The 24,636-nt window shown below is 42.1% G+C and overlaps 12 protein-coding genes across 12 annotated transcripts; 6 read left to right on the top strand and 6 right to left on the bottom strand.

The window, feature by feature from the left end:
* Window positions 1-315: 315 nt before the first annotated feature.
* K450DRAFT_261931 (uncharacterized protein) lies at window positions 316-3,090 on the bottom strand. Its single transcript, XM_051592388.1, has 9 exons — window positions 2,843-3,090; window positions 2,588-2,760; window positions 2,172-2,515; window positions 1,870-2,080; window positions 1,567-1,788; window positions 1,349-1,498; window positions 1,162-1,284; window positions 910-1,080; window positions 316-849 (listed from the first exon to the last, which is right to left on the bottom strand). The coding sequence occupies exons 1-9, from the start codon at window positions 3,006-3,008 to the stop codon at window positions 436-438; spliced, it is 1,974 nt and encodes a 657-aa protein (XP_051440423.1). The 5' UTR covers window positions 3,009-3,090; the 3' UTR covers window positions 316-435.
* On the bottom strand, window positions 2,884-5,550 carry K450DRAFT_261923 (uncharacterized protein). The gene is made up of 10 exons (XM_051592387.1): window positions 5,198-5,550; window positions 5,060-5,127; window positions 4,871-4,991; window positions 4,681-4,767; window positions 4,499-4,603; window positions 4,350-4,424; window positions 3,878-4,278; window positions 3,611-3,765; window positions 3,438-3,501; window positions 2,884-3,342 (listed from the first exon to the last, which is right to left on the bottom strand). The coding sequence occupies exons 1-10, from the start codon at window positions 5,506-5,508 to the stop codon at window positions 3,173-3,175; spliced, it is 1,557 nt and encodes a 518-aa protein (XP_051440422.1). The 5' UTR covers window positions 5,509-5,550; the 3' UTR covers window positions 2,884-3,172.
* Window positions 5,551-5,616: 66 nt separating this feature from the next.
* K450DRAFT_261917 (uncharacterized protein) lies at window positions 5,617-6,936 on the bottom strand. Its single transcript, XM_051592386.1, has 2 exons — window positions 6,113-6,936; window positions 5,617-5,995 (listed from the first exon to the last, which is right to left on the bottom strand). The coding sequence occupies exons 1-2, from the start codon at window positions 6,576-6,578 to the stop codon at window positions 5,679-5,681; spliced, it is 783 nt and encodes a 260-aa protein (XP_051440421.1). The 5' UTR covers window positions 6,579-6,936; the 3' UTR covers window positions 5,617-5,678.
* A 784-nt stretch (window positions 6,937-7,720) lies between these two features.
* On the top strand, window positions 7,721-8,434 carry K450DRAFT_261914 (uncharacterized protein). Its single transcript, XM_051592385.1, has 3 exons — window positions 7,721-7,869; window positions 8,201-8,300; window positions 8,370-8,434. Exons 1-3 carry the CDS (start codon window positions 7,808-7,810, stop codon window positions 8,376-8,378), a joined length of 171 nt encoding a protein of 56 aa, XP_051440420.1. The 5' UTR covers window positions 7,721-7,807; the 3' UTR covers window positions 8,379-8,434.
* A 261-nt stretch (window positions 8,435-8,695) lies between these two features.
* K450DRAFT_261907 (uncharacterized protein) lies at window positions 8,696-10,293 on the top strand. The gene is made up of 5 exons (XM_051592384.1): window positions 8,696-8,975; window positions 9,064-9,207; window positions 9,383-9,505; window positions 9,602-9,950; window positions 10,036-10,293. Exons 1-5 carry the CDS (start codon window positions 8,910-8,912, stop codon window positions 10,179-10,181), a joined length of 828 nt encoding a protein of 275 aa, XP_051440419.1. The 5' UTR covers window positions 8,696-8,909; the 3' UTR covers window positions 10,182-10,293.
* On the bottom strand, window positions 10,036-12,124 carry K450DRAFT_261905 (uncharacterized protein). Its single transcript, XM_051592383.1, has 4 exons — window positions 11,866-12,124; window positions 11,582-11,800; window positions 11,354-11,512; window positions 10,036-11,280 (listed from the first exon to the last, which is right to left on the bottom strand). The coding sequence occupies exons 1-4, from the start codon at window positions 11,989-11,991 to the stop codon at window positions 10,405-10,407; spliced, it is 1,380 nt and encodes a 459-aa protein (XP_051440418.1). The 5' UTR covers window positions 11,992-12,124; the 3' UTR covers window positions 10,036-10,404.
* A 1,385-nt stretch (window positions 12,125-13,509) lies between these two features.
* K450DRAFT_215763 (uncharacterized protein) lies at window positions 13,510-15,256 on the top strand (the record flags this gene model as incomplete). Its single annotated transcript, XM_051584844.1, has 3 exons — window positions 13,510-14,178; window positions 14,246-14,487; window positions 14,559-15,256. The coding sequence occupies 3 exons, from the start codon at window positions 13,510-13,512 to the stop codon at window positions 15,208-15,210; spliced, it is 1,563 nt and encodes a 520-aa protein (XP_051440417.1). The 3' UTR covers window positions 15,211-15,256.
* Window positions 15,257-17,173: 1,917 nt separating this feature from the next.
* K450DRAFT_284357 (uncharacterized protein) lies at window positions 17,174-19,279 on the top strand (the record flags this gene model as incomplete). The annotated part of the gene is made up of 8 exons (XM_051593503.1): window positions 17,174-17,226; window positions 17,321-17,490; window positions 17,564-17,789; window positions 17,878-18,024; window positions 18,115-18,289; window positions 18,354-18,690; window positions 18,759-18,915; window positions 18,985-19,279. 8 exons carry the CDS (start codon window positions 17,174-17,176, stop codon window positions 19,265-19,267), a joined length of 1,548 nt encoding a protein of 515 aa, XP_051440416.1. The 3' UTR covers window positions 19,268-19,279.
* Window positions 19,280-19,489: 210 nt separating this feature from the next.
* K450DRAFT_261900 (uncharacterized protein) lies at window positions 19,490-20,221 on the bottom strand. The gene has a single exon (XM_051592382.1). It carries the CDS (start codon window positions 20,188-20,190, stop codon window positions 19,813-19,815), a length of 378 nt encoding a protein of 125 aa, XP_051440415.1. The 5' UTR covers window positions 20,191-20,221; the 3' UTR covers window positions 19,490-19,812.
* Window positions 20,222-20,289: 68 nt separating this feature from the next.
* Window positions 20,290-21,458, top strand: K450DRAFT_261897 (uncharacterized protein). The gene is made up of 4 exons (XM_051592381.1): window positions 20,290-20,437; window positions 20,516-20,564; window positions 20,644-20,925; window positions 21,000-21,458. The coding sequence occupies exons 1-4, from the start codon at window positions 20,381-20,383 to the stop codon at window positions 21,374-21,376; spliced, it is 765 nt and encodes a 254-aa protein (XP_051440414.1). The 5' UTR covers window positions 20,290-20,380; the 3' UTR covers window positions 21,377-21,458.
* A 164-nt stretch (window positions 21,459-21,622) lies between these two features.
* K450DRAFT_261893 (uncharacterized protein) lies at window positions 21,623-22,680 on the top strand. Its single transcript, XM_051592380.1, has 3 exons — window positions 21,623-21,721; window positions 21,898-22,019; window positions 22,256-22,680. The coding sequence occupies exons 1-3, from the start codon at window positions 21,694-21,696 to the stop codon at window positions 22,316-22,318; spliced, it is 213 nt and encodes a 70-aa protein (XP_051440413.1). The 5' UTR covers window positions 21,623-21,693; the 3' UTR covers window positions 22,319-22,680.
* Window positions 22,681-24,327: 1,647 nt separating this feature from the next.
* Window positions 24,328-24,636, bottom strand: K450DRAFT_180845 (uncharacterized protein; the record flags this gene model as incomplete). Its single annotated transcript, XM_051584348.1, has 1 exon — window positions 24,328-24,636. A coding segment is annotated over one exon (309 nt), but the record flags the coding sequence as incomplete, so codon positions are not given.

Here is a 24,636-nt window from a genome sequence, read left to right as displayed (position 1 = left end):
TCTGACCTCTACTACCCCTTCCCCCCCCGTGTATTCATAGCATTATACCATAGCTCATAGAGGGCACATGAAGTTTCCCACCTTTTTCTTTGAGAATTGCTATTGTCTTCTTCCTCCATGCAAACAGACAAACTTGCCCGACTTCAATATAGAGAATTTTTTTTATCCCCATCTCGGCTTCTTTAAAGTACGACATGAAAATGTGTAATTTGCCTTCACTTGCAACTTTGGGCTAGCCAATCTGCCAGCGCTAAACATGTGCAGCTCTCTATTGGCAGACGTTGTGAGCGTAACTGGTATGCGTCAAAAGTTTGTGTTTATGGGAAAAGGCAATTAAGGAATAACATTGATATGTGTTGGTTGCGATCGGTTATGGGAAAAATGGGGCAAAGGGACGACCAAAATGGATGGAGACAAAAGGAACAAAGAAATGAACTAATTGAAGCTTCTACCAGCGTACATAGCCTCAATCTCACTGGCGAACTTCTTCTTGGCAACTTCACGCTTAAGCTTGAAAGTGGGGGTCAAAAGGTCGTTGTCAACAGTGAACTCATCAGCAGTCAAGTAGATCTTCTTGACTTGTTCGAAGCCCTTGAGACCGTTCTGCTTGCCAAATGCTCCCATTGCACTCAAGACGTCCTTGTTCACTGCTGCATCACCACAAAGCTCTTCGAATGATTTATCAGAGTACTCTGGCTTGGCCTTAGCCCACTTGAGAAGCTCGTCCTTATCAGGGTGGATGATACCGACCAATGTTGATTGCAAAGAATCACCATAGACGAAGGCTTGAGCGATCAACTCGTGCTTCTGGTAAACACCCTCGATCTTCTCAGGCGCAATATATTCACCCTAGAATAAAATGTTAGCGTGCACTGTCGATTTGGGGTTAACAAATAGGGCAATTCGTACCTGAGACAGCTTGAAGATGTTCTTCAGACGATCGATGATAGCAAGACGACCACACTCATCAAAAAGACCGATATCTCCAGTGTGCAACCAGCCATCTTCATCAAGGGTCTCCGCAGTCTTTTCAGGGTTCTTGTAGTACTCCCTCATGACGGAGTTACCACGAATACAAATCTAGAAATTCCGTAATGTCAGTGCCCTGTTGCCTGAGTGGAAGCCATGGAAAAAAAAACCATGATGTCTCAAATAACTCACCTCTCCACGAGGGAAGGGTTGATCCTTGGAGGTATACTCCATATCAGGCACGTCAACGAGCTTGATTTCAGAGCAAGGGAAGGGAATACCGACAACACCAGTAGTGTTGTCTTTGCTAACAGTCTGCAAGATTTTTAGTGAGTACTTCCATGAACTTGTATCAGTGATCATGAATCTTCAGTCTTACCAAACAACTGCCGCAGAAGTTCTCAGTCTGACCATATCCTTCATAAACATCGGCAGAGAAACAGATTCTCATAAAGTCCATGACGTCGGGAGACACAGGGGCACTTCCGCTCAAGATGAAACGAATACGTCCACCGAGGCGTTGGCGAATCTAGAAGTGGTATATGACGTTAGGAACACAGTTTTTTAAAAATATTCCACCCCGTATACAATACTTGCCGTGCCGAAGACAAGGCGATCCCACAACCAGTGCTTGGTAGTGCTCTTGAGGTTGGCCTTCTTAGCTTCATAGGCCATGAAGAACAACGCAGCGGCCACGCCTCCCTTACTCTTGACACCAGACAATACTCTGTCGTAAATACGGTTGAATAGACGAGGGACGGAGCAGAAGACTGTGGGCTTCAGTTCGACGATATCATCCAAAAGTTTAGCGGTATCGCCCTAAAAAACAAAGGATAGAGAAAAATTCATAAGGCACGATGTAAATAAAAATCAGAATTATTTTGGTACGCAGTACAATACCTGATAATAACCAAGAGCACCACCAGTGTATACAAACAGACCTTGAGCAGCTCGTTCGAACACGTGGGCCAATGGCAGGTAGGAAATATAACAATCGGTGTAGTCAACCTTGGCAAATGTATTGGCGTCACCAACTGCTACGATACTGTAAATGACAGCAACGGATTGAGCTTGTGTAATGACAGCACCCTTTGGAGCGCCAGTCGTACCACTGAGAAGAGAATGGAAATACCGAGTCGGATAAAGAAAAGATGAGTACGGGAGGACATAAATTACAGCATCTTCCCAGTCCAAAAAAGTACCTGGTGTAACAAATGGTTGCAATGTCTTGAGGAGAGGGAAGATCATTCTCTTCAGCAGCATCCTCACCAAGCTTCTCGACTTCAGTGAAAGTTTGAAGCTCAATACCAGCAGCCTTAGCAGCTTCACGGTCACTGGCAATTTCATAGTCATCCATGACAATGATGTACTTAATAGTAGGAAGAATGTTCTTCAGGCCGATTAGACGCTTGACTTTATCGGATGTAGCCACAATGTACTTCATTTCAGTTTGATTGACGATATATTCAATAGCTTCCTCGCCAAGCGTGTCATAAAGGGCGACAATGATGAATGCTTTACGATAACAGGCTTGTTCAGTCATGGTCTATAAATGAAGTGGACCATCATCAGCCATGTCGCTGAGTTGATTTTTTAGGTCATAGTAATAAGCACTCACCCATTCAGGACGGTTGACACCATAAACACCAAGTGACTCTTGACGACCGAGGCCCAATTTTTGCAACCCCTTGGCGTAATTTTCGATGCGGCGCTTTACAGCATTGTGAGATTGCCATTCATACGGTTGGGCTACGCCATTGAGTATGGGACGCACACCCAAAAAGTCCCTATCTAAGAGTAAAGGTAAGGCGACGGCTCACTCAAAATTGATATAACAGAAACTTGGATATTCAATATTGTGTTTGTAATTTACCTCCAGCAATTTTATTTCCATGGCAGAACACGTCCCACATGGTGGTCACATCGTCTGGATGAGAGACCAAGGCATCAGCGAATTTGAAATGTCTTCTTGGGAGGGTTTCTCCGTCCTTCTGGACTGCTCCTGGGACGTTAACGGTAAACTGTTGAGGAGCTGACATAAATAACGAAAAGAGAGAAAAGTGAAGATTTGCTGGGGTAAAGGTATTTTTTTATTCTATAGTCAGATTTGGGGGGGTTGACGAAAATCTATGACCATAAGGTCACGGCCTCGGTACCTCAATTTTCCCCCAAAATTTTGTCCTGGCGCACTTTTTTCCACACTTCATCGCTTGATATTCACTTGGCCATCACGAAGTTCTGTTTTCAGTCCAATCTCCTCTAAAACTGGATGTGGTACAGTTTCTTGCGGGCTCAACTGCTCGACAATAGCTTGGTTTTCTAGGTTGTTTTCCAGGAGGTTACGCATGGCGAGAACAGCATGTTCTTTTACGTCTATGGGGAAAAAAGAATTTCGAGTCCGTCAGCCAGCATCCACAATGAGAAACACTACGCCAACGAATTCTTTGCAATGAGATTTTTTTTCTTACATGGATTGGCATCATCGATATTGCACTGACTAAGAACAAGACCAATACCTCCAAGCTCTCGGACCTATTCCAGAATCAGATAATATCGTAAGCTTTTTTTTGTTTAAAAAAAAAAACCAGGCTATCTTTGTACAATAACCATGAATAAGCAATTTCTCCCTTCTGTAACGTACCTCATCTTGCAGTCGCCGATCATGGTAAGTCAGCGCACCAATTAGTCTTACAATATCTCTCTTGATGTACATGAATCCCATGCTGCCTTTGCTTGTATCCGTATCACTAACAATATCTCCCATCGACTTCGTGATGCGTGGGATCTTACGTTCGGCTTGTGCCAGCAAATCTATATTTGTAATGTAAGTGGGGTGTGTGTGGTAACCTTACTTTTGTCTCTCGGTGTTACCCCAAGTAGAACTTTCCATGGTCAAAATTGCCCTTACCCAAACTGGCCTTGAGACAACCACTGCTGATCAATACATTTTTGAGTTCTTTACTACACCTGGAATCCACAATGGCAGTACCAAGCATCTGCAGTAGTAAAATGACGCCGGTATATGCGTTGGCTGTATCCTCAACCGTCATTCGCACGTTGTCTTGATCGTCACTCGATGCATCTGGCTCGGTCACATTCTTCTCCACACCAGTGTCACCTGATCCCAGAGCTGACGTTGAGACGTTGGGTAACTTACGCAAAGCTTCCACCGCTAGGGCACATGTATCTCGCAGAGTGATGATCAGCAGTTTTTCATCTGACTCATTGAGGCTTATGCGAGACTGATGCCGATGTAGGGCTGAATCGTATAACTTGAGTAAAATGGTCTGGTTACTGGTCAGTGCCGCTCTATTCACAGATTATTAATTTGTGGGGTAAACCAGCTGACTTGCGTTTCTCTGGACATATGCTCCACTCACCCGCCATTTGACTCAAACCTCTTGAATGCTTTTGAGAACAACCCGTTCTCAACCAGTTGCTCAAATATAGCAAATCTATAATTGGGTTAGTATTTACAGTCATTTCCGTTAACACGTTTTCGAAGTTTTACTGTCTGTGCTCAGCTTACATTAATTCAAAGTTTTGGGTGTTTTGATCGTCAAGCACGAGTTCTGCATTCTTTAAAAGACAGTTGAGAATCACTTTTCCTGTTTGGGATTCTATCAACATACGGCTTTCATAGAGAAGTTTCGTTGGGTTAAAACGTTGTTTTGTACGACGTGCTTGACAATATAAACTTTCAGCTTTTACCATCGCCCACTATCGTTCCTTATGCAATTAAAAATTAAAACGAGAGTGCTCATAAGAGTTATGTCATCGCTTGTCAAAAGCATCTTTCTAATTTGGAAAAAACGTTTATACAACAGTGAGAAGGCTGCCGAACTTGACTAGTTTCATCTTAACATTTCAAGATTACAAAAAAATAAAGTTATCCACTTACGTGAACAAGGCGGAATATCCACTGTCATTCATCCAAACCGTCCATAATATGCTTTGTTGCTTTGGATTGCCTGTCACCATATTGCATAGTGCTTGCACTCCCATCCGGGTGACTGGCCGATCTATCGTTGCTCGAAATTAGACTTTTGCTTTGACTCACATCAATTCTTCCCTTCCTTCGATCGCTTACTCTCTGGTATGTTTTCCAATAAGCACCACGCCAACATATTTTCTATATGACTAGAAATGCCACTAGCTCTAAGATTGAAAATAAACATGAATACATGGTTTGTTGCTGCATATTGATCGTAGCGAAGATTTGTCTTACACGGCAGTAGCTTGATTATTTGCATCGTTCGCGACAATATTCCGCGCTAGACGAAGGTTATCCACCAAGAGGACTCTGATGGCTTCGTCGTCCTGGTCCTGAGCTAGCTCGTCTCTAAGATTGTCTATGCATTGGGAAATCTGTTGCCAGAATGGGGTATATAAGCCTAGCTCGGAACGAACGTCTGGATCGCTGATCACTTGAGTTGCGCATTTTTCTAAACATTCACTGAAAAGAGGGATAGAAACATTGGACCGGTCAGCCAAGAATTGTTGCTGAAGTTGTAATGTAAGCGATTTAATCGAAGTCATTGTAATGTCTAGCACTTGCTACAGCACTTCCGGTACTTTTTGCGAGGTCAAAAAAAAAATGTGACGGACTTTCTCGGTGGCTCCGTTACCAGAAGCCTTCCCAAAAAATATTAAACGTGTATGACCCAGCGTGCATTCAGCTGTATCTAGTTTTATATACGATTTACATTTTATAAGAGGATTGAAGCTATTAACATGATTAAAGTAGCATGGACAGCAAGATAAAAACTACTACTAGAAGAAGCTGCCGAAGTATATGTTATGCCAGCCGACTGAAGATATGCAGTTCCACACGTCTCATTGATGACTGTCAGTGCTTGACGCCACACTGTTATTATGGGCTCGGACTGGACAGTTGAATAGTTGGAATACAAGGAGAGGATCTTCGAATTACAATCATTGCACTGAAGTTTCATTTTGGTGTAGGTTGAATTAGGCATTGAACTGCCGACGGGCAAGTAATAAATCGAGGTACCTTGATTCATTGCTGTACAAATGTGTAAGTTTAGAAATATGGGAAGGGGGGGGAGACCTTCTTGCTCATCTTTCCCAAAACAACCTCAAAGTAATATAAACTTTGATTTAAACCATGCGATTGACTCACCTAGTGCTTGAGCATAGCAATATTGACCATTGGTATCCTGCAGACATCCTGCACTTTGCATAGGTTGATAACTCTCGAAATCGTAAAGTGTAGCTACAGCAATGGTATTATTGCTCTGAATATCGGCTCCGCAGTTTTTAGAATCGGTCATTTGTGAAGCATATTGTTTCATTAAAGATACACATTGATCAGAGGTCGTAGCGCATACACCTTGAAGGACAGGGGTTAAGGTTGAGCTATTTCTCGAAATTTGGTTGAATTGATTGCTTTTGGTCAATAAGAATCCAAAGGACGGGCATGCTTGAAAGGAGGTACTACTGAGGAAAGCCGTGAAAAAATTATCGCAGGACGAAGTCAGGCCATAGTTGTATCCAGTATCGAACGGCGTTGGTAAAGTAACATTTGCCAGCGCTGCCGTTATCAGCAAATTCCAGAATATAAACTCATAGGCTTTGATATGTCGCATAGGTGGAGCCAAGTGATGGCAAGGGAATATTAAAGGAGCGAGAGGTAAAAGATAGTAGAGAAAGGAAGGTAGTAGTTGGGGAAAAGAGACGCAAGATTCTAGACATTTTATTTTTTGTGTGCGTTTTTTTTTTTAGCCAGCGGCTCGTGCCAGGTTACCTCAACACTGGTTCGCCGACTGTAGTTCGCGATGGTGGCGCCGGCACACGTAGTGGACTCAGCCAAGAAGAAGTTCAGAAGCGTGGCGTTATTGACCAAGTTCCACGGATACGAGAGTTATTGTCGTGGAGTGCATAAAAGTTTGACCACACTTTTTATTGATTGACCACATAAAGTATCTTCGGGATCAGGCCATGACGAACACCTATTGTTCCACAAGGAATTTTTTTTTAGCTGTCTGGAGAGCTGCCCGAGATTCTAACTCTGTCATCAACTACCGACGAACATGGGAGGCGCAATATATATAATGGTGGAAGAGTTTTAGTATGAAGTAGCCATACCCTTACGTAACATTTGCTAGGTTCGCTCAATCGCTAGACAGTAAACTGCAGGTGTTCATTAAACCAGCTTGCAAAAGTGGCTTTGCGAGTTGGCCTTGTGGTACTTGGTTAATGTGTGGCTATGGTAGCAGAAACAATTTATATAAAGATGGCACGGAATACTGATCCTACTCACATATCATTGCGTCAATGATAGTTGTAGAAGATAATGGCAAAGGCTCTCCAGGTTTATTGTCATTAGTGCATTAAGCCACGTTTTACTTTCATTGTACAATGAAATGTAATTCAGTTTTTTATTGATTAGATCCATAACCGTTATATAAATGCTGTCTCTCTTTTAATATTTGATCTGCTAATGATATGACACATTTGAGCGAGACGATACACTACAGAAAATAGGAAAAAAAATGAAGATATCAACAGATAGTACATTGATACCATACCATGTAAACAATATAAGCTGCTCAAATTCAGATTCCCAAGTTGATTGTAGACTACAGTTGATTGACCAAAACTTCGGCGACCTGAGAGTTCGTTGCCTGATGGCAGTTTGATACAGCAAGAGGTCAAGAACCGTAGAAGCTCACGTGATTTCAGCCAAAGAAAAAATGACATCCAATCAGATTCAGCCTGTGCAAAATTTTCTAACAAAAATCTTACCCGCCACCCAAGTGTTTTTTCTCCCTCTTTCTTTCCTCCTCCGTTTCGGAAACAGATTCACATAGTCAACATGTCTCACGAAACCGTTTGGTTCTCCCGCCCTCGCAAGTACGGAAAGGGTTCTCGCCAGTGGTGAGTGAATCTTGCAACATTTGTGAGCAGATTGCAGATGTATGTGGTTACATTACCATTCGGGTGGCTTGGCTCCGCTAAGGTCCATGTCCACATCCTACCATCCACTGCAACTTGTTTTACTGCTATCAGTTACGCCTTTGCTACAAAGCATGTTTAAGTGTTTGAGTATATCCCGGGACGTCAATCCAACCAGACATGTCATGTATGGGAAGATTGGATGACTACTAGGAAAAGGCACTGAAAGCAATGGCAACCTGATAGAAATATAGTATTGTCCCCTGTTTTGCAATGCTAAATATATATATTTTTTTTTACTTTCATTCTCTAGCCGCGTCTGCGCTCACCAGGCTGGTCTCATCCGCAAGTACAACCTCAACATCTGCCGTCAGTGCTTCCGCGAGTATGCCAACGATATTGGCTTCCACAAGGTATGTTCATACCTGTACTGCTTTACTCACTACCTATGATACTGACATACTTCACCTCCTCTTCTACAGCTCCGTTAAGACGTTGATTGGCTGTGAAAGAAGCTCTTTTTGATAAGCTTTCTAATCCCATGTTTCTGAGGAACAGTAAAATGAAGAAGCATTTTTCATTTCTATCTGATGGTTTCTGTGGCTATTGCTTGTTCAAAATGTAGCCTTCCACAAAATCAATTTTAAAAGAATAAAACATTTTGTCAAAGCTACCTATTGTGATGTACAAATTGAATGCTTTGATACGCTTAAGGATTGTGTTCCATTCCAGATCAAGAAGGTCAGCAGCAGAAGCCTAATAATAATAGATGGCTGGGCCAATCTGCAGAAAAAAATATTTGTACACCTTGCTTTGCTTGCTTGTACAAACTTTCACTTATTACCTGCCATCTTTCCTTCCTTCCATTCTTTTCTCCACTCATAACCTTTATTGTTGGCTCACTTTAAGAAACTAGCTACTCTAATACCTGTTTCAAAAGTGACATCTCGCCATCGCCCACCATTAACGGACATTACGACGATAAAACTCTGCTGTTCCCCAGCCAGCCTCATCAGAGATCAATGGCATTCGACATCTCCAACGTAACCGGCAACCCCATCATTCTCCTATCTGGAGTGTTTGCTATGGTAATAAATGAATGCGACATGCATATCATGGTTTTTGGAAAAGTGGATATGCGCCGCTAACTAACTAACGCATACTGCTTCAAATCAGATTGGATGGTTTATCGCCTTTATTGCAGCATGTATCTTCCAAGGACTTGGAGGCTTCTGGTGGACAATCATATTCGAACTGTTAGTTCTCGGTGGCATCTTTTTTGTCATCGCAATCGATGCTTTCCCTCAATACCGTTTGGTGGTAAGTATCTGATTTGTCAATGGGAGGACTATTCCGTTGAACCGAACTCTTTGCGGTTGCCCCTGCGCAACGCGACTGAGGCTGATGTGGCGACGGAATTCAAAAAATTTTCTTCTTTGGGATATGGGACCTTTCTTCACCTTCTACGCAAATACTAAGTTATTGTTACCAATAGGTCCTATCATTCTTGAGCATTAGTATTGCTATGCTGACCTCATTTATTGGAAATTTCATTAACTCAAGTTCAAGTGCGGCTCAAGCTATTGGAGCCGGAGGTGTTTTTCTGATTATCGTTCAGGTACAGCTAACTAATTTTTTTTTTAATTGGATAGAGACCGACTTCGTACAACCATAGACTGATTACCTTCTAACCAAATATCTCTTATTTTCACAGTTTTCATGGGTGATTATTTTTGGCAGTGATGAAAACTCTGCTATCAATCGTTCGGTTTACGGCCTGCAGATCGCTTCCCGACCTCCACAACAAAACAACTTTAAGGCAGGATCAATCCCCTTAGGTTCATCGGTGTATGCACCATCTCACAACCAAGGCTCATTTGTAAATGCCCAAGAGTTCAGCCAGCCTGCACAGCCAATCATGATGCAGGCTTCTGCTCCGGTAATGAACTCTCCGCATGTCCCTCATATGGCCCAAGTACAAAGCACACTCCCTCCTTCATCGGTCGAGAACGTAGCCTCAAATAGTCAAGCTGCCATCGATAAGGTCACTGCATTGCATGCTTGTAAGGATCGCTCAAATTTTTGCTAAAAAAATATCTGTGGAATTAATTGTTACTCACTCATATCCACATAATGTGTCCACTTTAGATCAAGCCAATCCCGAAGATGCAACAGAGCTCTCCTTTGCTAAAGGAGAAGTGTTGGAGGTGCTGGATAAAAAAGGAAACTGGTGGCAAGCTAGAAAGCAGGATGGCTCTGAAGGAATTATTCCCAGCAATTACTTTGCAGCTTAAGTTTTTTACTAGGGATCAGCTCCTTTACCGAACTGTTTTACAACATCATAGCCCGTTAGACAAAGTGATTTGCATCTCACAAACCCATTTTTTACTTTATAATGTATAATTTTTTTTTGACACAGTAGATGCAACGTACTATTTTTTTTACAATTGGCCGAATATCGGAGAGGAGGGAAAGGGGGTGGATTGGGGGTTGTGTGTGTCGTAAAAGCGTTACTCTCTAGTCTTGTTTTTTAACCTTTTGAGGTTGTGGAATAAAGGCAACCACAGTAGCGGTAACAATAAGCATGCAAATTGAACCAAGTCCATAACACACTACAGGACCATAAGCCCAGTAGACTCCACAAGCAACCAAGGGACCAAATGCGCGACCCAGCTGGCCACGACTACGAAAAACTCCTAACGCTTGACCTTTCGCTAAGCGAGGATCACTGTCAATGCATTGCATACTTGCCAGACTGGTCAGGCAACTGACGACAGTGCCACTGGTGACAGCAAAGAAAAATGCTCCAGCATAGAGCAATGCCATGCTGTCCCGCGACAGAGCCAATATCGTAAACATCAAAAGTCCTAGCGTACAAGCAACGACGCCTTGCAGAATGATGTTCTTCTCCCCTACAGCATGTGCCTTCCGCCTAACATAACCTCCCTGGATAAGAGAAGACATGATGCCTATAAAGCCGAGGAGTCTTCCCTGTTGCATATTGGTATAATCAAAGATATCAAAGGTCAAGAAAACCAAAGTGAATTCCATGCCAGAGAAAATGAACAAGTGAAAGGCATGGATGGCATTTAAAATCCTTAAGTTTGCTAAGCGCTTCGAGATCTGCCCGGGGGTTTCAGCTTCTTGCTGGACTTTCTTCTCATCTGTTGTTTCCTTCTTTTGACGTGAGTTGAATGTCTCTGGTAAATAAGCCATGATGTAGAGCACTTCGACTGAGAGAAGGACGAGAGCGACCAGGGCAGGACTTGAGAAAGGATATACACCATATTCAACCAGGGCCGGGCTAATACGAGTAAGGTCATAGGATGCAAAGTACGCTCCCAGAGCAGGACCAATGGTAAAAGCAATGGCAAATGCTATACCCACCAATGCCTATGATGTCAATTTGGTTTAACGTTAACGGTCTAAGCCACAACCATTCAGTCTAAAGCCAACGCAAACCCACCAATCCCTTTGATCGATTCTGATCATCTGTGACGTCTGATATGATAGCAATACTAAGCTGAACATTGCCTTCGCTAAGACCGCCCACAATTCTTGCCCAGAGAAAGGCATCAAACGAACTTGCGAATACCCACAGGACCGTTGATATAAGATTTCCAATCTGGCCAAATTGTACACGTTAGCCGAGGCCATTCCCTTCATACACAGTCAACCAACGTAATCACCCTACCATGGTCAATAACAAAGTCTTTCGTCGCCCTATGCTATCGCTTATTTTACCGATATAAGGTGATACCAGGAATTGAAGAAACGAAAATAAGGAACCAACAAATCCTCCAAGAAGAACGAGGTCCCATTTATCCGTTAGAACATCATTGGTAGCTCTCGTGCTTGATATAAGATGCTTGTATTGGTTTACTACAGCTAATAAACGTCCTAGTATTGTAGACTTTGGACAGGGTCAGTTAGCAGTGGATTGAATAGTAAAACAATGGGCAACGAGACTTTGCTAACCTCATCTCCAGCCTCTTGTAATCGGTAGAATTGCAGTAATCTGGGCAGAAGTGGTAATATCACCGTGAATGCAAGTATGTCCAGCAAAAGCGCGGTGAAAACAACTCGAACGACTTTGGAATCCATCTATTGTCTCCAAATGCAAAGGGTAAGATCCAACGCTGTCCAGTAAGGCACAGTCACATTTTGGAGCATGAAAAAAGGGGGAAAATCTGACTTGCAGTCTCCTTACGGGAGGTACATTGCTACTGCTTCTTTTTCTACTTTCGTCCCAGATGTGCAGTCAATTACCTGCGTTGTTTAGGTAGGCACGGAATTACTTACTCGTATCACCGCTCCATGAAGCCATTTTGCCGAGGTTAGAATTTATTTACTTTTGGCAAGGCCTATTTTCACACTATTCTGGAGTTAATCTTATACCCGACTTTTGCTCTTCCACCTATTGAATAAAATTACAGTGCTGCCATGAATTATTTCAAAGTTGTTTTTTGTGGAGACTCGCGTTGTTTGCTGGAAGACGGAACGCAGTGCTGTGGCGTGGCATCAATTGTAAGCTGGTGCTGATAATGGTTCACTTTTGGGCAAAAGAACATGGATAAAACCTCTTCCATCTCCATAAACGCACCTCTGTATACGCCATCTTTCCGATTTTGATAACAAAGCACAAGAGAATTGATACACGAATTTCATTCAGACGATAGCGGACCTGATCAATTTTGCCTCAAATGGTAAATACAGTTTTCAGCTCAGATGATGTGTAATCCCTCGCCAATCGTTACGGTGCGGATCAGCAAACTATTAACCGTCAAGTCATCAAATGAACTCATTTTTGAGATTCAGCTTAACTGATAAGTGCAGACTTACTTTTACCCGACCACAATCCATTCGAAAAAGTGTTTGTAGCTTCTCACGCTATGTTATATCTCGTGCGAATATGTGTCCCATAACACTGGAATGTGGCCGAAAAAGAATATTTTCAATACATATTGAACATATAGATATTGTACAAGGAAATCATCAAGGTTTCATCTTGCTCAATTACATATAACATGGTCTAGTTGGAGTATTCAAACCGCATCAAAAACCAAATTGTGGCGTTCCAAGCATCATCACAGCAATCGATACTTGGCAAACTCACTTCTAACTAATTCCAAGTGGACATGGAATTTATTTATTTTAAGAAAAAGAAGAACTGAAGGCCCCACACTGCATTGCACTTACAGATAAACCACACGAATGTAAATACCTATTGCGCAAATATCGTTTGAGCATAGTCTTGTACAGATCATTTGTATTTTTTACAGCAATCGAACGTTTAACGATTTTCCACTATCTCGGACATAGCTGTAGTTCGACTTAAAAAGGACAATATATCCTTGAAAAGATCAAGTCCCGGCGGGTGGAAATTGGAACGATTTGGATAACTAAGTTGTGTCCGCCATATAAAGGCAAAATAAATTTCGAAACCCTCCAGAGGATATCGGGTTTCCCCTCTATCGATAGCATCTCAGAGCAGCCAAATCTTTGGGCTATACAGTAACCATGACCAACCAAATGCAAGAACCTGTCGAAAAGACACAAGATGTGATGACTGAAAACGAAGAGACAGCCACTCCAATGGCCAAACCCAATTTTACTGTTCTCATGTACCTTGCTGCCCTGCAACGTCGTCGCGAAGGTGTCAAGATCACCAACACTTTCTCTCATAATACCTCTGAGAAGAACGAGGGTGTCTATGGAAAGGATGGCGAAGATGTCGCTGTAACCGATGGCTACCATCCCGTTACCGGCTGGAATATCGATGCTGACAAGGCTGACGCACAGCGTGCGTTGAGAGTTGCAGGTTGGATGAGCGCGTTCTACCTCATTACTACCGATATTCTTGGTCCTACGAGTTGCCCTTGGGCTTTCTCTCAACTTGGTTATGTCCCTGGTATTCTTCTTTATTTCTTCATGGGTATTGCCGCTGCATATACTGGTTGGCAAATCTGGTACATGTACCTTGCTTTGGACAGTCATGAATATCCAGTTCGTACTTACAGTGATTTGGCTGGTGTCATCTTTGGCAAGACTGCTGAGCACGTTGTCAATGTCCTCCAATCTCTTCAACTTCTCTTCAACGTTGCTGTCATTATCCTCGGTAACGGCCAGGGTTTATCTCAAATTGCCAATGCCAGTGTCTGCTTCAGTGTTCTTGTTCTTGTCTGGGCTTTGGCAGGAATGTTTGTCGGTCAAATTCGTTCTCTTCAAAACTTTGGTTGGTTGGCAAACTCTGCTATTTGGATGAACTTGGTTGTTATCTTCATTACTATGGTATGTAAATAATATTTAATTCATATCATGACACCTGGACATTGCAAAATTAACGTATCTCTTGCAGGGTGTGGTTGCCCATTCAGCTCCTAACTATCTTGCGGCTGGTCTGCAAAACGGACAGACTGGTACCGCCATCGTGACAGGCGCATTCATTGACACTACCTTCAATCAGAAAATCGTCGGCATTATGCAAATTGTCTACTCTTATGGTGGCGCCATGATGTTTGTTAACTTTATGGCAGAAATGAGACGTCCATTTGACTTTATCAAGGGTATGGCTATGGCTCAAATTGTCATTTTTGTCTGGTAAGCAAAGCAATTTTTTTGGGTTGCCCTAAACAGAAACGTATCGTTGCTAATTGCTATGATACCTTCAGCTACGTTATGTACGGTATCTTCGTGTATTCTTACCAGGGTCAGTACACCATCAACCCTGCTAACCAAGGTATCTCCAACTATGGTTTCCAAACCGCTACCAATGTCCTCTCTCTTGTTTCTGCGTTGATCGCAGCTGGCCTGTACGGAAACGTTGGTCTCAAGATTGTATACCAAACTATCATTTTGGATCTCCTCAATGGACCTAAGATGGCTTCAGTTACTGGTCGTATTACATGGACCTTCCTTGTACTTGGCTATTGGGCCTTTGCTTTTGTTATTGCCAGTGCTATTCCACAATTCAGCAATATCTCGAGTTTGGTCGCTGCCGTTTGCATTCTGCAATTTACCTATACTTTCCCACCACTCCTCATGTTGGGATATGAAGTTCAACGTGATGCCATTTCGACCGAAGAGTACATTGATGAACAGACCGGCCAACCCGGACAGGTGCAAGATACCTGGTCTAGTTGGTCTCGCTGGAAGCGCGGACTTACCAAGCGCTGGTATGTCAAGCTTTTCAACTTCCTTTTCTTTTTGGCTGCCTTGGCTACTGCTTGTCTCGGTATGTACACAAGTGGAGAGGCCATCCAGGAAGGTTTCCAGTCCAGTGGTGCCGGTACATCGTTCACTTGTCAATCGCCTGTTGCTTAGATCATACTAGCTAAAAATCACTTCCTATGAAATTATGTAATTTTATTCATTATCTGAATGTTTCGTATGTTTATCAAATTCATTGAAATTGCTGGAATAACGTAAACGCAAGTAATTTATCTCTGTAACGGATGTGGATAAATTCGGATTTACAGCAAAGTGTGGTAGATGAAGAGAATTCGGCTTGGGACAACCGAAATTACAACGTGTTCAACAAATAATTAAGGTCTATGACAAGCTTCCTGCATGAACTTTATGACTTTTGCCAGTAGGTTTCAGCAGCTTTTTGACACCGGCCCTTATGTGTGTGAAAGGGCCCTTCATAATTGATATCAGTAAGCTCCATAAAGTTTGATACAGTATATTTTCTCAGCCTGTCTATTAGTCTCGTGAACTTGCACTTCCTCAACTGCCTTTTGCAGCAGCTTACAAGTAAAAAAAAATTATGTATGGCCATTTGACAACCATTACCACTCAGGAGAAGTCACCGTAAGTAAACAAGAAAAAGCGCCTTCGAGAGCCCGAGAAATTTCAGGTGTTCATGGGTACCTTGCAGCCCAGGCGAGTGGCAAAATATGTCATGATGCATTTGTTCTTTCTTTCACTATTGGTGTTAAGGCCACGAAATCACTAAGTAGGCTTTTAGTGATGATTTAAATTTGAATATTCATATTTATTGGTAATAAAACGATGGAAGGGGGGCACCGAGATGATGACCAGATTTGGGAAGTCTGGCAAACATCATCGGTTATAACTATGGCAAAAATTTTCACACAGAAAAAAGAAAAAGAGTATGGACAACGTATATACATATGAAGTCAAATCAGAGGCATGCAGTGATGCCAATGTTAGATATATACAGTATCCAGTGCTTTAAAGTCGGTTGCAACGCATGATTCCAGCCGCCATACGGGCATGGTCCAATCGATTCAGCTCCGAGTTATAGTCGGATGAAGCACTGGGTGAATAAGTAAGGTATGTAGACTTGCTACTTCTACGCTTGGATTGTTCAGTGACAGGATGGTTTTGAGTATCGGAAGAGACTGATTTGCGGCGGAAGACGTCAAACATGATGATTGAGGAAGAAAGTTGTATTCTGTTCAAACCAACTTGTCAGTTGGCGCCCCGTGAAAAACTGACTTTTGTTTCCCCACATTCGAGCGGGCACGTGATGCCTTCACCCGCTCAAATTAGGAAGGCGGAAAAATACGTACAAAATGTTTATGCGTACTGTCGTTCGCTTGGTTATACGGCCCCATTTTTCTACTTCTAGGATACACGCCAAAAACCATCTTGGTGGTAAAAAAAAATTATTACCACAATTATTGGCTGGTCATAGCAGTATTTGATACAAGCATCCTGTCACTTATACATTCATTTTCGGCCAAATAAGCCTGGCCATATACCTTATTTTGTATTCGAATAATTTTGGAAGACTTTGCTACCTAAGATCCAAAGTACATTTGTAACATCTTACTTCATTTATCTCCACTGTGGAACACAAAATGAACCTCTGTAGGCCATTACGTATTTGTACTATCATTTAAATAAGCTCAAAGCTGAAAAGCATGGGTTCCTATACTGTTAAAAGCTGCAAAAAGACACTTCATCTGCACGAATCCTTGGAGTGATCTGAGCGAATCCATGGTAATCAATATCATTATTTCACCTACCTATTCACTCGCGTAGGTCAAGATAAGTGGAAAGGCCAAGACAACAAAGAAAACCACGTGGCTAGCCAAACTGTACATCTGAGAGTTTGACCCAAAGTTTTCTACCAAAAGAGAAACATAAAGATGAGTAAGGCCCAATAATCATATGCTTTAAGCGTTCAGTCAATTTCACTGTGATTAGGTGGGGTTTCCAATTACGGTACAATTGTGCTGACGGTGACGGCTTTTTGAGCTGTGGCTAATATAAATTTTCCAAGTCCTAGCACTGGATATCAACATCTTTAACACAAATGGTATCAAATACGTATCAGCGCAAGCCTACTGTTGGCATCATAGGATCTGGGTAATGCATTCCTTCTCGCTGTAAACAGTCTCTAGACTCTTGGAAAACCTGTACGCTAACGGTGGATTTGCAATGTGGGTTTATCAATCAACAGATTCAGCGGTGTATGTGCTGCTGTCCAGCTCAAAGAGAAGCTTGGCATCAAGGCCACCATCATAGAAATGGAAGATGACATTGGTGGTACATGGAATGTTAACAAATACCCTGGTTGCGCCTGTGATGTTCCTTCTCATCTCTACTCTCTATCATTTTCCCCCAATCCAAGTATGATCTATGCACTGTTATGAAATAGGAAATATACATGTTATGACAAAAGCTAACGCTATCTCCATCATAGATTGGTCAGAGAATTACAGTTCACAACCTGAAATTTATGCTTATTTCAGATCAATTGGCAAAAAGTACGACATTTACGCACAAACTCGGTTTAAGACAAGAGCTGTGAATGCAACCTGGCTGGAGGATTCTCAACAATGGAAAGTAGAAGTAAGAGCCATCTTGAAATGGGATACCCAGGGCAACTATGAAGAAGGTCCAAGCGAATATCTTTATTTTGACATCATGTAAGTGCAGAGCCCTGCTTTAAGTCCCCAATGGAGGGACATGTAGATTCAGATGCGAACATGTTGAACTCATTTCCACCATCATTAGCTATGGGGCCATTGGACCATTCGGTGTGCCTCACTTCCCTGAACTCTATGACAACTTCAAGGGCAGGGTCGTTCATACTGCTAAATGGGACATATCTTTGGAAGAATTGACTAACAAGAGAGTTGCTGTGGTTGGCAGTGGATCTAGGTACGAATGTTTCCGTAATTTTTTTTACCCCAAATATGAAACGCACTTGCTAAATTAAGCCAACATTATGTTCATCCATCCCTTTTATAGTGGCATCCAAGTCATTCCCAAGGTAGCACCTTATGCAAAGTCCCTGGTCAGCTACCAACGTACTCCAGCTTGGGTTATGCCACGCCGGCAGTTCAAATATTCATCATGGGTCAAAAAGTTATTTACCTGGTTCCCGATTATCATGTGGTTGCACAGATGTAGCATTTACGTTCTGGTGAGTTACAACTGCCATTCATTACCGATCTTTTGTTGCGCCAGTACTCACAGTTATTGCTCAGAACGAATTAAGAATCGTCGGATTCGTGTATTATAATATCGTTGGTCCCATTTTCAAGACTGTATTGTCATATCACATGGGACAGGTTCTCAAGAAGCGTGGCCGAAAAGATCTTATCCCTAAGGTTATTCCTAAATATTCCCCTGGATGCAAGCGTATTACCATGTCAGAGAACTACTTGGAAACCCTTGCGCAAGATAATGTGCATGTCATCAATGAAAAGATCGTTCAAGTCGATGGAAACAAACTCATAACTTCTACTGGAGAAACTCACGAAGTCGATGTTCTTGTGCTTGCTACTGGTTATAAAGTACAAGAATTCTTGGGACATTTCGATGGTAAGTCAATTTCAACGAGCACGCCTTTTTGTTGCGCAAAAAACTAAACATAACCATTATTTTCATAGCCTATGGCAAAAATGGCACATCTCTCAAGTCCTTGTGGCGAGGTGAATTCCCAAAGACGCTCCATGGTATTTCCGCCGCTGGATTCCCCAACTGCTTCTTCTTGCTTGGTCCTAACACCGGCCTTGGCCACAACAGTGTTGTCACTATGATTGAAATGTAAGTACTTTGTTTATTTGTATCTGGTATAGTAGGCATACGCATCTCACACAATCTTGTATCGTACAGTCAAACACAATATACTATTAAATGCATTGAATATATGATGAAGAAAAATATCGCTTCATTGGATGTAAAGGAAGCAGTACAAGAAAAATGGGTCAAGCGTCTTCAAAAGGATCTGAAACAAACTGTCTGGGCTGGCCAATGCGACAGTTGGTACATGAACTCTGCAGGACACATCACTGCTCTTTGGAGTGGAAGTGTTACAAGCTACTGGTGGAAGACCCGCAATCCTGACATGTCAGCCTTTAATGCAGTTGGCTATATTGACAAGAAACACTCGTTGTAATATTATACAAACTCTGTAGACATAATACTACTAAATCAAATCAAATATTAACAATAATATTAACAATATATAAAGCTTTTTTATTATTTGCTCTCTGTAAAAAGGCTATCGTTTTGAATCGCACAGTAACATCATTCTCTTGCAGCGATGAAAATTGGGTTTCGACCATGCCAGAGGTCTCATCAGATGGCTTTGGCAACCATGACCCAAATTCGATTTCATGACGATGCATATTGTGCAAAAGCACTTTGAAGCTAACCTACCTTGAAGACACAACAAAGTAATTCAATTATCTCAGGAACAAAAAAATATTCGGTCCATACTTCTAACACATTCATCATCATCAGATGATGGCTCAATGAACTTGAGCGATATAATCGTCAGACATTGTGATTTAGGCAAATTGCCAGGGCTGCATTGTCATCACGCCCGTGGGTTTTGGTTTATGGAATATAAATGTAGATAAGGAAAAAGGTGGAATGGAAGAAGGCTATTTACAAACGTAGAAGGGAAAGGGGAGTTCAAACCATGAAGGCAGTAGGCACTTATTCCTCGTCATCCTCTTCTTCATCTTCACCTTGGTTGATATTGTAGTACTTGAGAAGGTAAGTCTGCTTGTCAGAGGCAATGACACGGAGCCAGTCACGAAGTTGGTGCTTCTTGAGGAAACGCTTGGTAAGGTACTTGAGGTATCTCTTGGAGAAGTGGATGGAAGCAGTTACAGTGATCTTGTCGTTGGCACGGACAATCTTGACTTGGTCCTCAAGGTTGTTGGTACGGCCATTGACCTTGATGTGATCATGAAGATACTTCTCATAGGCAGCGACATCAAAGATCTTGTCAGAGGCAGGACCAGAGCAGTCGATGACAAACTTGCGAGTCTCAGACTTCTTGGTAGCGGATCCAGTCTTGGTAACGGCCATGTTATTTAGTGTAACTGAGGAAAAGAGGAAGGAAAATTTTTTTCTCTTGTTTGGATTTGCTTAAATCCCTTCTCCATTTGTCCCAGCCACCCAAATCACGTGCTTGCGTCCTTGTGTTTTCTGAATTTTTTCGATCACTTCAGTAAAGAATAGCCTGGCTAATTGAGGAATCTTGGTTCAAATCTTGCCAATGTCATTCATAAAACAGCTAGGTTTAGCATCACGACTGCCAGCTACCGTGGCAAGGGTAACTAGCCTTTCCTATTTATACTCCAAGCATCACTTTCTATCTTTCCATTCCACTAACTCTCATCGTTACCTCTAGCCTTTGCTCGCACCACAACAGAGGTTAATGGCCAGCTATGCCACTGAAAGTACGTTAGCAGCATTCCAATGGCAACATGGACTAAGAAACAGTATATATTAACCCAAAATCCATTTACTTTTATGCAGCTCCCGCCACCCCTTTTACACAACCTGTCCAGTCGTTCCTGCGCAAATTTGATACCAACGAACCACTGTCCATCATAGAGCTTGAGCGTAGTGTATTTGGAGCACCTATCCGACGAGATATCTTGCAACGTGTTGTTGTTTGGCAAAGAGATAATTTGCGTCAAGGAACACAATCAACTAAAGGACGTGCAGATGTTCGGGGTACAAGTAAGAAGGGAGCGCAACAGAAAGGTCGCGGTAAAGCTCGTGTTGGTAGTATGCGAGCACCTCATTTCCGAGGAGGTAAGGCAGATCATATCAAAGAGTAAGAGAAACACTTCTTGTGAATTAAACAATTACCAATTTGTTTTTACAAGGTGGTATTGCATTCGGACCTAAGCCTAGGGACCACTCTACCGATTTGCCAAACAAGGTTCAATTGATGGGACTTCGAGTTGCTTTGAGCGCCAAGTACGCACAAGATCAATTAGTTGTGGTTGATAGTCTTCAAGCTCTCAAAACCCCCAAGACCAAGGAGCTTCAGCGCATCTTGGATACTGCCCATGCTGATAACTCATCCATCTTAATCATGGCTAACGAGCCGGATGCGAAGCTCGAAATGGCAGCAGGTAATCTGTCACGATGTGGAGTTTTGGGTCTTGATGAGATTAATGTTCTCAGCCTGCTCAAGTTCGACAAACTTATCATCGAGAAGGAAGCTCTAGATGAGTTGGAGGCCTTTCTTAAACACTAAAAAATTTGTAGAATAATGATTTCCAGAAAGATGTAACAAACATAAAATTAAAATAAATAAAATAGAGCATTCCAGTAATCAACGGTTGCTAGGGTTTTTGTCATGAGTGTTCGAGAGTGATCTTGTACAGTGACTATTATAGCTGGCACATCTTCAGACCACATAATCAAAAAAATAGAAAGCGATGTGGTTTAAAGTCACGTGATGTAGACGTCAGCAAACTAGGTCCAGCACAAAGAACACCACAACAGTCAAGCTCCACTTTTGCAAAAAGCTACTCTAATTTCCCCTCACTTTATAGACGGCACGCATTTAATATGGCTTCTGGATTCGGTTATAACGGTGGTATGTTATCCATCTCAGCTTTTTATTTTAGCCAAATGGATAGACGTATCAGCTATGCACCACAACGATGACATGTTGGGGTGTTGTTGTTTCATTAGTCCTAACATGGCTACTTCATCTATGCGACTCTTCAACATGGGCATTTTACTGATCTCCAATATCGTGTCCGAAACTAGGTCGAGGCAGATGCTTCAATTTCTGGCAAGAATTCAACAAATGCTATGCTATGGCCGATGCACCCCAAGACTGCATCGCACAACGTGATGATTACTTAGAATGCTTGCATCACACCAAAGAGGTGAGCACTCGGACGAGATTTTGTGCTTGGTGGCGAGAAGGAAAAGATAAGAAAGAGCAAAGCAACCATCAATTCAATTCAGCAAATCAAGCATCAATGACAGCACTACGCAAATTTTGTTCAATGTAGAAACGACCTGGTCATCAATTTTTTTTTTTTGGGCATACATATTTGGCTATGCTTCATACCGTCAGTCAGTCTAAACAATAGACAAGAAATAATCGATGACCCAACAGAACATGCTTCAAATGCCCAAGTTGGGTAATTATTTTGGTCAGACGGAAGAAAACCCGTTTTAACCTTCAGTTACGATTTATCTTTAGATTGCCCGCGCCACCCGCATCAAGGCCGAGGAACTCAAGCAGGCCGATAAGAAGCGAAAGGAGGAGGCAGAGGGCCGCAAAGCTGCTGATTCGGCTGCAAAGTCCAATTTACCAAAACTGAATATCATAGATGAGCAGGCAAAGCAACCTGAAGCTGTCAAGGCATAAAATAGCCAACTAAAACATCCCCCTTTTTCTTCTCTTACATAAAACTTACACAGAAATCAAAAACCAGCACAGTCGGACTGAAATTTCTCTATTGTATGATTTGATTGCCATTGAGATAAAAAAAAGATTTGACGTGAATGCCGTCATTGTCCTGTACTGGTTGGTAGTCGGAGAAAATAGGGGGAAAAACTTAACCAGCTTCGTTCGAGTCTGCTAAATAAGGCAATGGACGATTTGGTCATTACGACGTCTGCACATCTCAATGTTTCATCATTACCATTCGCCAAAAAATATATAAAGCGGATCAAATGCCATTTTACAGAACTTCATTAAAACACACAAACATGGGTTCTATACTTTCCTGCTTATCTGGGATCTGCTCCTCCATTGCAAGTCTACTTTCTGGTCTCGTCTCTGCCATCGCTGGCTTCTTTGAGATGATCATTGGTGCCATTACACGCTGTATTACTGGTATCTTCCACGCCATCGCAAGGTAAGAATCTGAACTTTTTTTGATCCTGATTCTCATGAACATTGTATTGATCAAATATCTTTTTATTTCAAATAGACTCTGCCCTTGTTGTTAAGCGGCGCCATGAGACGGGTCGGCAATGAACATGTAGTAACTTCATTGTAGCGACGTCTCATGGCAGAAAATCTTTATTCTTCTACTACCTATTACACTTAAAACATCTCTATGATGCCGTATTTATACGTGTACATAACTAAATCGATAATATGACTTGTTGATAAATTACTTTTACAAAGTATATTCCATTTTGCGAACGTTTTGTGAAATGTGTGTGGCATTACAGAAAAATGATGTGACTACGGAAGAAAGTTTTTTTTTGTTTCGCCAATTTTGAACATCTTTGTTCTGGAAAAATGACCACAACAAATTGTGAGCTTAATTGTCCAGGGCCACAACTATGGCGACAGTTTCATGACGAAGAATGTGATGTAAGGATGCACGCCACCACAGGTGACTATACGGAGAGAGGATAGAGTCAAGGGAAAGAGAGAAAGTAAAACCTAGAGATCATATTAGAGGTACCAAATCATTATGATACATGCCAAGAATGACGTTCATGGCATGATCATTTCCTCTTTGTAGCGCTTATAAGCCAGCACATTTGCTGTGAAGGGAAAAAATAAGGACGCAAAGTGGATGGAAAAGTAAAACCGCGGGTTTATTGTCATTATGATACATGCCAAGGACGATGATCATTTGTTACTTTGAACGCCCACAAGCAACACTGAAAGCCCAAACCATATTCACATAGAGAGCGCATTGAAGTTTGCAAATGTCATCTGAACAGCGAACATAGCTCTAATTTTCAATAAACCTGTCTTATGCCGGACCGTCATATTTTTTTTGATCTTGGCAATAAAATCGAAAACAACCAACCACTAGCTCTTAATGGAGTTATTAGCTTCGCCACCCTATGTAGGGAAACGACTGCCAGTTTACATTGAAATGATGGCCATTTTTGACACACCACAGGGTGAATTTATGCCTGCAAGTCACACTGTGGTTTTGCCACCCACCCAAATGCATGCGCATGAATGATTGCTAGGCACTTTGGATTGTTGTGTCTTTCTTCACGCTTGAAGGGAAGTGTTCACTCTGTGGTTGTTCTAAACCATCACTTTGAAAGCACGGCTTTCATATGCAGGGGTTCAGCCTATATCTTCATACCAGCATCTTATCACCACAAATTAATATCTCAAACGCAATCAATATTGATCTAAATACATGTTTTTGACATTGACTAAAACTTTTTATATATGCATTCTTTTAACAAATAAGTAGTTGCTTATTTCTTGCCAGCCTTGACGGCAGCCTTGGTGGCCTTGGTGGCCTTATCAACCTTCTCAACAGCCTTGATGACACCGACAGCGACAGTTTGACGCATATCACGGACAGCGAAACGACCAAGAGGAGGATAGTCAGTGTAAGCTTCGACGCACATGGGCTTGGAAGGAACCATCTTGACGATAGCGGAGTCACCGGACTTGACGAACTTGGGGTTGTCTTCGAGCTTCTTACCGGAACGACGATCGATCTTCTCAACGAGCTCAGCGAACTTGCAGGCAATGTGAGCAGTGTGGCAATCGAGGACTGG

The sequence above is a fragment of the Umbelopsis ramanniana genome (assembly GCF_025399195.1).
Source record: "Umbelopsis ramanniana AG unplaced genomic scaffold K450scaffold_91, whole genome shotgun sequence".
NCBI lineage: Eukaryota > Fungi > Mucoromycota > Umbelopsidomycetes > Umbelopsidales > Umbelopsidaceae > Umbelopsis > Umbelopsis ramanniana.
The sequence above is the reverse complement of the archived record's forward strand: the minus strand, read 5'-3'. Positions and strand labels throughout refer to the sequence as shown.

What these genes read in the sequence shown, in the direction of transcription:
- K450DRAFT_261931 (XM_051592388.1), bottom strand. Translation starts at nt 3,008, where the DNA reads ATGTCAGCTCCTCAACAGTTTACCGTTAACGTCCCAGGAGCAGTCCAG. An exon ending in GTGCTCTTGGTTATTATCAG is followed by an intron (nt 1,789 to 1,869) that starts GTATTGTACTGC and finishes TTTGTTTTTTAG; the next exon opens with GGCGATACCGCTAAACTTTT. An exon ending in ACATCTTCAAGCTGTCTCAG is followed by an intron (nt 850 to 909) that starts GTACGAATTGCC and finishes ATTTTATTCTAG; the next exon opens with GGTGAATATATTGCGCCTGA.
- K450DRAFT_261923 (XM_051592387.1), bottom strand. Translation starts at nt 5,508, where the DNA reads ATGACTTCGATTAAATCGCTTACATTACAACTTCAGCAACAATTCTTG. An exon ending in AGGTTTGAGTCAAATGGCGG is followed by an intron (nt 4,279 to 4,349) that starts GTGAGTGGAGCA and finishes ATCTGTGAATAG; the next exon opens with AGCGGCACTGACCAGTAACC. An exon ending in ATCGGCGACTGCAAGATGAG is followed by an intron (nt 3,502 to 3,610) that starts GTACGTTACAGA and finishes ATTCTGGAATAG; the next exon opens with GTCCGAGAGCTTGGAGGTAT.
- K450DRAFT_261917 (XM_051592386.1), bottom strand. Translation starts at nt 6,578, where the DNA reads ATGCGACATATCAAAGCCTATGAGTTTATATTCTGGAATTTGCTGATA. An exon ending in TTGCTATGCTCAAGCACTAG is followed by an intron (nt 5,996 to 6,112) that starts GTGAGTCAATCG and finishes ACATTTGTACAG; the next exon opens with CAATGAATCAAGGTACCTCG.
- K450DRAFT_261914 (XM_051592385.1), top strand. Translation starts at nt 7,808, where the DNA reads ATGTCTCACGAAACCGTTTGGTTCTCCCGCCCTCGCAAGTACGGAAAG. An exon ending in GGAAAGGGTTCTCGCCAGTG is followed by an intron (nt 7,870 to 8,200) that starts GTGAGTGAATCT and finishes TTCATTCTCTAG; the next exon opens with CCGCGTCTGCGCTCACCAGG.
- K450DRAFT_261907 (XM_051592384.1), top strand. Translation starts at nt 8,910, where the DNA reads ATGGCATTCGACATCTCCAACGTAACCGGCAACCCCATCATTCTCCTA. An exon ending in TCCCTCAATACCGTTTGGTG is followed by an intron (nt 9,208 to 9,382) that starts GTAAGTATCTGA and finishes TGTTACCAATAG; the next exon opens with GTCCTATCATTCTTGAGCAT. An exon ending in GGTCACTGCATTGCATGCTT is followed by an intron (nt 9,951 to 10,035) that starts GTAAGGATCGCT and finishes TGTCCACTTTAG; the next exon opens with ATCAAGCCAATCCCGAAGAT.
- K450DRAFT_261905 (XM_051592383.1), bottom strand. Translation starts at nt 11,991, where the DNA reads ATGGATTCCAAAGTCGTTCGAGTTGTTTTCACCGCGCTTTTGCTGGAC. An exon ending in TACAAGAGGCTGGAGATGAG is followed by an intron (nt 11,801 to 11,865) that starts GTTAGCAAAGTC and finishes CCCTGTCCAAAG; the next exon opens with TCTACAATACTAGGACGTTT. An exon ending in AGACTTTGTTATTGACCATG is followed by an intron (nt 11,513 to 11,581) that starts GTAGGGTGATTA and finishes CAATTTGGCCAG; the next exon opens with ATTGGAAATCTTATATCAAC.
- K450DRAFT_261900 (XM_051592382.1), bottom strand. Translation starts at nt 20,190, where the DNA reads ATGGCCGTTACCAAGACTGGATCCGCTACCAAGAAGTCTGAGACTCGC.
- K450DRAFT_261897 (XM_051592381.1), top strand. Translation starts at nt 20,381, where the DNA reads ATGTCATTCATAAAACAGCTAGGTTTAGCATCACGACTGCCAGCTACC. An exon ending in GGCCAGCTATGCCACTGAAA is followed by an intron (nt 20,565 to 20,643) that starts GTACGTTAGCAG and finishes ACTTTTATGCAG; the next exon opens with CTCCCGCCACCCCTTTTACA. An exon ending in AGCACCTCATTTCCGAGGAG is followed by an intron (nt 20,926 to 20,999) that starts GTAAGGCAGATC and finishes TGTTTTTACAAG; the next exon opens with GTGGTATTGCATTCGGACCT.
- K450DRAFT_261893 (XM_051592380.1), top strand. Translation starts at nt 21,694, where the DNA reads ATGGCTTCTGGATTCGGTTATAACGGTG. An exon ending in TGGATTCGGTTATAACGGTG is followed by an intron (nt 21,722 to 21,897) that starts GTATGTTATCCA and finishes GTCCGAAACTAG; the next exon opens with GTCGAGGCAGATGCTTCAAT. An exon ending in GCTTGCATCACACCAAAGAG is followed by an intron (nt 22,020 to 22,255) that starts GTGAGCACTCGG and finishes ATGACCCAACAG; the next exon opens with AACATGCTTCAAATGCCCAA.